At 39.0% G+C, this 11761-nt stretch overlaps 1 protein-coding gene across 1 annotated transcript; it reads right to left on the bottom strand.

The window, feature by feature from the left end:
- Positions 1–2517: 2517 nt before the first annotated feature.
- Positions 2518–11734, bottom strand: LOC135463145 (collagen alpha-1(XVI) chain-like). The gene is made up of 6 exons (XM_064740462.1): positions 11508–11734; positions 9353–9439; positions 8506–8589; positions 8219–8281; positions 5127–5200; positions 2518–3227 (listed from the first exon to the last, which is right to left on the bottom strand). The coding sequence occupies exons 1-6, from the start codon at positions 11608–11610 to the stop codon at positions 3087–3089; spliced, it is 552 nt and encodes a 183-aa protein (XP_064596532.1). The 5' UTR covers positions 11611–11734; the 3' UTR covers positions 2518–3086.
- Positions 11735–11761: the final 27 nt, after the last annotated feature.

The raw sequence follows: 11761 nt of genomic DNA, 5'->3' as shown, positions 1-11761 counted from the left end.
AGCATTTATCAATACAACCTCTCCAGGCCTTGGCTAGAGTCGTATTGTGCATAAATTAGACAAAGAAATTGCTTGTGTGCAAGATATTATTAGAAACAAAGGCAAATTTTTTTTCTTTTCTGACATGATTTCCTGCCTCATCACTGACTACAGTGACTTTAGGATTTCTGTTCAAAATTTACTAGTGGTGACAGTGAAGTAAATCGAACGTAGAGAGCGGCGCATGCCCTGCAAGGAGTATGCAACAAATGGCGTAAGATATGAACACAAGTCATGGTCTAGTGTAAGGTCATTTACGTACTGAGAACAGGAATACACATATGATCTCCATTCGCTAATGTAACGTCCTCTGATTCCTCTGTTTCAGAAAAGGCCATTTTGAAATCACCAACCAGATACGCAAATGACATACAGTCATAAAATTTAGTACTCGTTCCGATAGATTCCGCTCTTTTATTTTCAAATTTTTGTGATTGGAGTAATTGTAGTAAACCGTTTTGCAGTGCAATACTTGCAGGATGTGCGTTTAAAAATGTTTTTGCTTTGTTTTAAGCACGTACATTTTGGGGTTTAGGCCTGAATTAATGTATGTCAGCTAAACATAATAACGGAGATTGTTTTACGGCGTCATCCGATGATTTGAAGGAGTTGCCGAATTGGTTGGATATCATCTTCCCGCAGTGGATAGGGTTTCAATCCGCCTACCAGAGAGTACATATAATCGGAAATTTAATGTTTCTTCCATAGCTCAGATACTTCCATCAGACTTATAATCTGCAGAGAATTTCGACTTTAATCAGTTACCGTTATTCTGAATTGTCTAGTAACATTTAGTTTATTTATTTATTTGATTGGTTTTTTTATGCCATTCTCAAAAATATTTCACTTATAGTACAGCGGCCACCATTATGATGGGAGGAAATGGGTCAGAACCCCGGAGAAAACCCATGACCATCCGCAGGTTGCTGGCAGGCCTTCCCACGTACGGCGGAGAGGAAGACAGCATAACCTTGTCTTGTTTCAGATAACAATGGTGCAGTCTGCTAAGCTAAATGTTAAATGTCACTCTGGGCGTTAGAATAATAGTCTATATGACATATTTATTTATTTTTTGGATTGGCGTTTTACACCATGCTCAAGAATATTTCTCTTATAAGACGGCTGCCAGCATTATGGTGGGTGGAAACCGGACAAAGCCGGGAGGAAAACCCACGACCATCAGCAGACTGTTGGCAGACCTTACTATACGTCCAACCATAGAGGATGCCAACATGAGTTGAATTTGAAATCACAAGGATCGCTTTGGTGAAAGGCTTCTGACTTATTGCGCCGCGCTGACACGCTAACCACTCGGCCACGGAGGCCTCTTGGTTTATTTTATTGTATATTCAGTATTGAAGCTGCGTAAAGCTTGCAAACATAAATCGTGCGAGAACGATGTAGACCTATCTATGGCTGAAAGGAAAAAATCCTCAAGGATTTATTTGGTATTTTTTGCCGAAGTGAGGCTATAGTTTTTCACAATAATTTCTGAGTACGGGGTAAATGGATCAACTAATCAATTAGTTAATCAATTCAATTAGTTAACCAATCTGTCAGTTTGTCATTCAGTCATAAAAGTACACAGTCAGTCAATGAATAAATGAGAAATAAATCAAAGAATAAATGCATGAATAAAAATGAGTGGATGCACGAATAAATGAATCAATGAATAAATAAATGAATCAATAAATAAATGAATCAATGAGCCGATGAATAAATTAATCAATGAATCAATCAACCAGTCAGTTAGGCTTTACTAAGACGACAATGGTAGGATTTACAAAGGGAACCGGATAATACCCAGAAGGAACCATTGTTCCTCGGCAGGTATCGCTCAAACTTCCTTACCTAAAGTAAATTTGATCATTCTCACGAATGAATTAAAGGCAATACGGTTGAGACCGTTTGTTTTTCTCCTGAATTAATGCCGCAGTCGGGGCCTCCGTGGCCGAGATGGTAAGCACACCACAACAGCGCGGTTCACTCTCCGATGGTGCGTGGAGAAAACAACTGTTTTACGTTCACAGTATCAGCGTCAAGGATGGCACTTGTGTAGCTCAGACGATAGAAAGTTGTCAACAAGCAGATACATATTGTTTTATTATGTAATTTGGCAAATCTTTAGTGGAGACAGCGTAAAAAAGTCGATACGTTTGTTTAATTGTTTAAGACGGAAATGTTGGGATTTATATTATATTCGATGACAACACACTTCTAAAAACTAAAGACTAACCAAGTATAAGTTACCAATAAATCCCGTCTAGTATTTCGCACCGTCTTGCATAAGTTTAGTCAATAGGGTTGTGAAAGACTTTACCTGTCGAGAGACAAAGCGTTTTATAGAGCTGCTTAGTTAGAAACAAATGTTCTTTGCTGAACAGCTTTGCATTTGGACCGTTGTATTAGTATCTAAAAAAAAAACAATAAATAAATAAATAAATAAAAAAATAAACAAACAAAAAACAAAAATAAATGGAGTTTGCCACGCTCTATTTCAGAAAGAGTGTTTCAGATTCAAGTCAGTATCTATTTAATAAAACAAATGTACATACCGGCAGTAAATCCCTACATTTATTGCATTATTCATTCTTCTTGGATCGCTACAGCAATCCAGATTGACGGAGGATACAAAGTATATTACATTGGCTAGAACACGATAATAAATGTGAAAGTATCAACAACATACACCAGAAAGATAGCTAGATTTCCCTGGATATTATGAATTCATATTTCGTCGCATTTTGGCATCATATTTTTTTGTCTGAACTGGCTGTTTAATAGTAAACTGTCCTCAAAACGTTGTATTTAACTACCGTATGCTTCTTCCAGTGAAACCTAAGCCCCTCAAATAACGAGCACACCTTAGTTCATCAGTCATCAACATCAAAATGCGATTAGCGCCACCTGGTAGGTGGAGGGGCAAACAGGCGAAATGACGGAAGTCCTTATTTAATAGGCTCTGGTTAAATTCCGCTACCCAATTTCTTATAGCTAATCGTCTGTAAGATCCATGATTAAAGTGGAAAGGTCAAAGTTGAGGATAGCTAGAAACCTGGTTGACCTTTTTCTCCTGGAATGCCATCAAGGCCTGGCAATCCGGGAAAACCCGGCTCCCCTGGGGGACCCCTGGGGTCCCTCAGGCACATATCACACGGCCAAAAGTTGTCCTCACACATACAAGGACCCTGGAGAAGATAAAAATACGGTGATTATTTTGGGTTCATCATAACACAGATAACACGGTCAAACATTCTCACACATACATACACGGACCTGGAGTAGATAAAAACACGGTGATTATTTTGGGGTCGTCATGACACAGATAACGCAGTCAAACGTTCTCACGCATACATACATGGACCTGGAGTAGATAAAAACACGGTGATTATTTTGTGATCGTCTTGACACAGATAGCACGGTTAAGCCTTCTGAGATAAACACAGATAAATTTCATCTGAAAATAACCCTCGAAATGGCCTGCAAGGTGATACGAAGATGACAATCAAATGTGATTTTGTAACGAGAACATTTGACAGAATTTTATTCTTGTCATTTTAATAAAGATAAATAAAAGTGGTGTTGGATACAGTTTACAATTGGCTTTCCTGTGATGCTTTCCAGAAACAACAACAAATGGTACACCCTGAGTTGTTCAGGGAGATGGACGGAAACAGATCTAAACAGCCACAGCCCTTTTTTCTGATATGTTTTTTAGCTAAATAAATCAGTTTTTAATCTGGAATTCTTAGAAGGCTGTAGGATGCGCCATGTTAAATGCGCTCTCGGGTTATAGAGACAATCCGCTCCTGACAGGTCAAAATTAATAACATTTTGTCAAGTTTTGTGGATTTTGCTTACACTGAACTGCGATATCTCGATTATGCATCATCACAAAAGGTTATGCTTTTTAAACTTCATTTGGGATACTTTATCAATGCGTATATACATTCAATCTGGTGTTGTCTTTACTTTTGAATATTTTGTTTTTTGGCTACTTTTATTCGGGTTTCAAGGGACATGGTAGGGTAAAGCGGGGAATCGACCTCATCTTATACGGCCATAAAAGAGATGGTTGCTTAGTTATAACCCGCTGAAAATGCACTCTCTTTCAAAACGCCAATTTTTCGCTCAAAACGAGACACTGTTTCTTTAATTTACATTATGAAGATCAACGTTAACCAGAAAAATGTTTTTACTGAAATTTCCCTGTGTGTATTTGTGCGTGCTGTGAAGGTTTCGATTTGGTTAACGTTTGTTTTCATATGTAGAAAATAAACATTATATAAAGTGATCAGTTTTGTTATATTTTGGCAAGTTTGAAACCCGTATTTGTGGCGTAGTCTCTAAGGTATCCTTCATTGTAGAGTGAGCTAACACAGTCACTGTGGGAAGTAGGAAAAGCCCAAATCTTTGTGGTTCTTCTTTTTTTCTTTGGCAGCATAATTTTGTGTGAGAATAGATATAGGCTGCCTTGCATTAAATAAGTGTTATTATGCATTAGAATGAATAATTGTTAAACTATGGTATGACGTAATGTGTAGTAACAACAGTCATACGTGAATCCTGGTTGAATGCAGATGTGGTCCTCTAGCTATCATTAACGGTAAAATGTTATACGTGGCGGAAGTATAAGGTTGAACATTTGTATTTAATTGACTAGTGCATAGCTGTATGCGCAAGAATTTTTGTCAGAAAGTTTGTGGCGCAGTGAGTTTCCCCACTCTACAGTGTCTGAGGCAAAGAAAAGAAAAAAAAGATATTTCAGTGTGACTGTAGCAGGCTACCATTTTTGGATTTTATGACCTATACATCGCTTCAGTGCATGTTTGAAGCTTTATAAGTCACATACTTGCCATATAACAGAAAGAAACCCCAGTAAAACAGAACCGAAAAAAGAAGCAACCTCACGAGTGTGTCAGCAGCTGTCAATCACAGCTATAGTCAGTTTCGCTTCTTTAGGTGCAGTTTCGTGCGCTGGGGCCGATTCTCAGGTCCTTACCAAACCAGGTCCTTGGGTTTTGTTTTTTTTTCATGCTTTAGACATTTAGAGTTGTTATAGTGGCATTAATAAGCTACAATAGTACCTGATCGCCTTTGTCTCCTGGTTCTCCAGCAGTACCTCTCACTCCATTATCTCCTCGGATTGGCGGAGGTATTTCTAAAAACAAAAGTCATTCTCTGCTTTTAAAGAGCTATTTCGCCAAAAAATTCAAATTGCAAGGAATTGACTTTAATGATCTTGCATAGTTTTTAGGCAGACTTTGCACCTGTAATTTTTAATCAACACCCTGACTCCACACACGTTTAGGCTACATGTGATGACTCGGGTTCATTGTCACAATGAGCAATACAAACAAGAAAACTCTTGACAACTTTTGTTAAATTTTAGCAAACGATGAAATAGTTTTACATCATCAGGTGATACATGTAATCTGATGTCTTAATCCCAGGTACTCCTGTGAGACAACACCATCACTTTGCCTATTTCGAAACCGGCTTCCTACGTGTACAAGAAGACACCGTCGTGATGTGACCAAATAGTGAAACTAAACAAGACATTTCTCCCCCATGGAATCAAAACCCAAATATTTGATCAGATTGCTAGGTATCATAGTTTATAAAACTGCACGCTATATTCTGGTCCCGCAATGGTTGTTGGATCATCCGAAGCTAATGGAGCCGGAAACAACATACATTTGTAGAGATATACTTTGGGACCGAGGATATAGATTTGTCTTTTAACGTCCATAACTTCCGGTTCATGTAAAACCGACGATCTATACATTTTGTTGTGCAAAACTAAAATGTAAAGATAGAGTATAATAATAAGTCAAGAATATTTCACTTATGCAACCGGGGGCAATGGGAGGAGACCGGAAAGTGCCCGGTAAGACACCCAAAGGCGTTCACAGAATGCTGGCAGACCTTCTCACGCACGACCGGATAGGAAGCCAGCATGAGGTAGACGTAGGGCGCTTACGATTGTACGGAAATGTTATTCGCTGTTAGTTTTACGTGATTAGTCCAAATAACCTGGCGAAACCGGTATTTCCTGCATAATCGTAAGCACTTTGAACCCACAGCGATCGCCTTGGTGACAGCCTATATTGTCATTCTACTGCGCTAGCACGTTAACCACTCGACCACGAATATCATGGTACAATGGCATACTCACTTACCGGTCCTAGTACTTGTTTAAAGTGTCGCAATTTGGTGACGCCATTTTGCCATCTTATAGCGCTTTAGTGTGACGTCACAAAATCTAGGAGCTCTCCAGCACCATCGGTATTAAACAATGTGACAATGAGAAAATGCAAACAAAAACGCCTGATACCCAAGCAAAGAGTATCAGCTCTGTTCTGTGTTCAAACGGCCGATGATTCTTTTAGTTTGACGCTCGGTCAGGGCAATGTTCGTTTACACAAGCATCGTGCTTTAGCGGTCCTGTTCGTCCTTCAGGGAATTTACCAAACACAGCAGGATCTTTTGATTCATAAAAGACCCTTTCTTTCAAATTTTGGGAAGATATTTTCGTAATAAATCTGACTTTGCTAAGGAAAAATAATGCAAAGTCAGAATACTTTTGCTTAAGCAATGACTTTCCCGAGGCGATTTTCTTGTCAACTCACCCTTACAAGTTATTGTTTTGTATCCTGTCCAACACTGTGACACGGGAAGCCGTGCTCAGTTCCCTGCTCATAAATGTATCATGTGGTTCAAAATGTATCATTTAAGCACTTTAGCTAACGACAAAATCCAATTTATTGCACCGATATCTGTCTAACCAATAGAAAAAACAACCTTGACAATCGCGAGATAATAGGTTCTTTGACGTCACAGCAAATTATCACCTGACGATTCCAGCGCTTGTGATTGGCCAGCTTCTGCAGTATGGCTAATCGGAATGAATTGTCCGCCAGATCCATACCCTCAATGATGCACTTCATCTTCTCGGCTTTTAAAACTTTATAGAATTTTTTACATATTTTTCTGTGATAGCTTTTTGACGGTATATATGTACTCAGTTAAGGGTCACGGTACACAAATGTTACAGCAACCTTTTTGACAGTATATATGTACTAGGGTTAAGTGTCACGGTACACAAATGTTACAGCAACGTTTTTGACAGTATATATGTACTCAGTTAAGGGTCACAGTACACAAATGTTACAGCAACGTTTTTGACAGTATATATGTACTCAGTTAAGGGTCACGGTACACAAATGTTACAGCAACCTTTTTGACAGTATATATGTACTCAGTTAAGGGTCACGGTACACAAATATTACACCAACCTTTTTGACAGTATATATGTACTCAGTTAATGGTCACAGTACACAAATATTACACCAACCTTTTTGACAGAATATATGTAATCAATTAAGGGTCACAGTACACAAATGTTACAGCAACCTTTTAGATAGTATATATGTTCTCAGTTAATGGTCACAGTACACAAATGTTACAGTAACCTTTTTGACAGTATATATGTACTCAGTTAAGGGTCACGGTACACAAATGTTACAGCAACCTTTTTGACAGTATATATGTACTCAGTTAATGGTCACAGTACACAAATATTACACCAACCTTTTTGACAGAATATATGTAATCAATTAAGGGTCACAGTACACAAATGTTACAGCAACCTTTTAGATAGTATATATGTTCTCAGTTAATGGTCACAGTACACAAATGTTACAGTAACCTTTTTGATAGTATATATGTGCTCAGTTAAGGGTCACGGTACACAAAGCTTACAGCAACCTTTTTCACAGTATATATGTACATTGTGTACAGTACACACTTGTTGCAGCAACCTTTTTTGATTTATTTATTTAAATTATTTATTTGATTGGTGTGTTACGCCGTACTCAAGAATATTTCACTTATACGACGGCGGTCAACATAATGGTGGGTGGAGACCGGGCAGAGACCGAGGGAAACCAACGATCATCCGCAGGTTACTGGCGGACCTTGCCACGTACGGCCGGAGAGGAAACCAGCATGAGCTGGACTTGAACTCACAGCGACCGCATTGGTGAGGAGCTCCTGTGTCCACCTTTTTTTGACAGTGTGTATGTATTCAGTGACCGGTCGCGATACATAACACTTTTTGACAGTATATTTGTACTAATGTGCCGGTCCCAGTACACAAATGTTTCAAAGTACTTACGTGCCGGTCCCGGTAAACAAGTAAATCCTGTCAAACCCTTCGGCCCCGGCGGCCCATGCGCACCTGAAGTCAAAGGGTCAAACTAAAAGTCAAAGTATTTATGGATTGAACAATTTTGCAGTACAACATGGAAAAAAAAGACATCCTATCCCAGCGCATGCACAATCGGCTCTCAGCCATGTTTTACTCAATTACGTCGAGAGTTCAAATCCAGCTTGGGCTGAGGATGGTTCTGCAGCGACTTAAGCCAAGAGTCGATTTATTTTGATGTACACATATACACTTACCTTTTTTCCCCGGTGGCCCAACATCGCCTGGTATCCCACGATTACCTTTTGGTCCAAGCACACATCCACATAAGGAGCACTCATCTAGTAACACAAAGAATAATCAACATCTATGTAATGATATTTCTTTTGATATACATTGTACTAATTGTACGATCGTACCATCGCTTCGCATCATCGTGCCATCGCTTCATGCCATCACCGGACGATGAAACGATGGTACGATGATGATCCCTCGGAAGGTCTGTCAGCACTGACGCCACTGTTCACACACAGATATCCCCGTTGTTCACACACACAGATATCCCCCGTTGTTCACACACAGATATCCCCCGTTGCTCACACACAGATATCACAGCTGCTCATCCAAATGCAAGTAGCATAGTCACACAGGTACACTAGCTGATGTAAAAACATATTGTATTCGTTCAGCTTAAAGATTCTATTAAACTAACAGGACATTATGTTGAATATGACACATTGTTATGTTATAATAACAGAATACATTCTAGCATCACTCAGACAACAGATTTCCTGTTAAAATTAACAGAGTAGGTGTTTGAGTGCAATGCCAGTGATGAAAGGCGAGTGATACCCGAATGTATTCCGTTCTTGCAGCAGAATATTGTACCACATTCTCTCATTACTCTCTGTTGAATGCAGCACACATATTCAATTAATTCAACATAAAGATTGCATTAGACTAATAAGATGTTATGTTGATTATAACACATTCTTATGTTATAATAATATAATTCATTCAGGCATCATTCAGACAACAGATTTTCTGTTTAGTTTAACAGATTATTTTCATTTTACATTCATCTTTCTACAACATTGTTCTTACCCTGAGCATTCTTTACATTTTGGTTCAGCTGAAGCTCAAACATCCTATCTCTCAGCCCCTGTAATCGTTTTAATTTCTTCTTGATCTCTGAAACAAAAACAAAAAATGCTTAATTGATTGTTTTACGTTATACCGCGGAACTCAAGAATATTTCACTTATTCGACGGCGACCAGTATTATGGTGGCAGGAAATCGGGGTTAAACCAACCGACGAGCTGGACTTGAACTCACAGCGACCGCATTGGTGAGAGATTGTAAGGACATTGCGCTGCACTAGCACGCTAACGGCCTCGTAGGTTCACCAGTGAAAAAATATATTTACATTACTTCAGTACAAAACGGTCTAAGAACTGAAAGCTGTCTCGATTTGTGGTGAACGCCTACAACAAATTGCAGCATCACAAAGATGGCCCACACTTTCAGAATTAATTAATTTGATTAATTTAATTTTTTATTCGACTGCTGTTTCGCGCCGTACCGGTACTCAGGAATATTTCAGTTATACCGAAGCGGCCAGAATTATGGTAGGTGGAAAGGCGGAGCCCGGGAGGAAACCCGTGACCAACCGCATGTAGCTGGCAGACATTTCGACGCACGACGAGATGGACTTGAACTCACAGCCACAGCATTTGTGACAGGCCACGGTTTCATTGCACCGCGCTGGCACGCTAAATACCTTGCCCACGAAAGCCCCATTTGTTTGATTAATGATTTAATTATTCACTGATAAGAGTTCGTTTAGTTTTGTAGGTTGCGGTAATAGCACAGAGTAAACCACTGACCATTGGCTGACTGCTGACAAACTTTACCCAGACTTGTGATTATTGACCTTGAACATCCGTTTTGGTTGACGGCTCGTAGACATATACGAAAGTCTGTTTCGACGCAGAGATTTCGCGCTATACTGGTGGGAGACAAGTGGTCGACCGCTTATTATCGTCAAAGGGTCACGAACAGTGAGAGCAGGTGATTCGTTTAAATTTTGTACTAGGTAACACGGTTATCAGCTAAATAAAATAAATTGCTAAGGTTGAAAAAACTTCGAATTGTTTTGAATACAATTTGTTAAAAATATGAGGTAAAGTACCGGTTATATTTTTATACTTTATTGTGGAGTCATGCACAGTATATACTCAGTGAGAAAATTTTCCGAAAAAGCTCAGTTGATGAATTATCTTGACGAAAAACGTTTGTCATCGGCCGGAAAATTGTTTTTCCGAAGGGATCAAACGTTTGATATGAAAGTGCAAATAATACAATTGTTCTTTCCAAGGGATCAAACTTTGGCGTAAGGGACCGAATTGTCCCCTTAAAGGGATAAAACGTTTAACCTCAGTCGGAAAATCGTCCTACGAAAGGGATCAAACGTTTGACGTCAGTTGGAAAATTATCCATCTGGATTAAACATTTTTCAAAGGGAAAATTATTCTCCTGAAGGGATGAAACGTTTGGCCAGGGCGCGTAAATTGTTTTAGGTTGAAAATGTTGAACATCAATTAGAAAATTGTCCTCTCAAAGTGATAAAACATTAACCTCAGTTGAAAAATTGCCCGTTCAAACGTTTGAATCCTATAACTGATTATTTTCGGAAATAGCAGTATGGGTACAATACAAAATTTGTGAAAGCAAATCTTGCATTATTCAAATTCACAGATTCCTGACCATCTTGATCAATCTGAAGAAAAGTTGTTGATCTGTAAATGACGGTGTATGTGGGGAGTCATGTTTATAATGGTTTAGTGGCGCTTCAATTTCTTCCATTCACAAAGCAAACCACCATTGCATAAATGAAAAGTTTTTCAATTTGGGATTAAGCAACAGGCAAATAAATAAGCACTATGAACGTCAGTGGAATCGACACTGAAGTGCTAGACGGCCTCTTTGGAAACATTTTCGAAACTGCATGCTTTTACTAAATGAAGATGAAAAGAAAACAGGTAAGACCTGCCAAAAGCACTTGTGTTATCAGTTTTTTGGACTCTTGAGTTTTTTGGGCGTTCTAACTTGCAATGAGAAAATATCAGTTAATGTACCGGTCTCCTTTTTTTCATAAAACGGTGACGTCTCACCAAGGGGCGTAACTCTGAGACTGGCGTGCCACTAAAGCTGTAGAAGCATATTGGGAAACGGAGAGGATAAAATGCTATTTACTTACCATTAGCCCGTCTGCAGTCATACCTTTCGTCATCGCATAAAATGTGAGATAAATTCAAACATATGAAAATCAAAGCTAAAAACAATGCCCTTGGACAATCCATTGGAAACTGGAGATCAGAATATCTATCAGAAAATATCTATCAGAAGGTGCAAAGTTGTGTTGAAAGTTAAGACAAAGTTTAAGTTGATGAGTTATTCCTCAGCTGTTGTCCACTGCGGCAACGCTAGTTGAAATTCGCCGGAAGTTTCCGG

This window comes from Liolophura sinensis, chromosome 2, assembly GCF_032854445.1.
Source record: "Liolophura sinensis isolate JHLJ2023 chromosome 2, CUHK_Ljap_v2, whole genome shotgun sequence".
NCBI lineage: Eukaryota > Metazoa > Mollusca > Polyplacophora > Chitonida > Chitonidae > Liolophura > Liolophura sinensis.
Note: the sequence above shows the minus strand (reverse complement) of the source record. Positions and strands in the feature narration are given on the sequence as shown.

What these genes read in the sequence shown, in the direction of transcription:
- LOC135463145 (XM_064740462.1), bottom strand. Translation starts at nt 11,610, where the DNA reads ATGGATTGTCCAAGGGCATTGTTTTTAGCTTTGATTTTCATATGTTTG. An exon ending in AAATGTAAAGAATGCTCAGG is followed by an intron (nt 8,590 to 9,352) that starts GTAAGAACAATG and finishes TTGTGTTACTAG; the next exon opens with ATGAGTGCTCCTTATGTGGA. An exon ending in CAGGAGACAAAGGCGATCAG is followed by an intron (nt 3,228 to 5,126) that starts GTACTATTGTAG and finishes TATCTTCTCCAG; the next exon opens with GGTCCTTGTATGTGTGAGGA.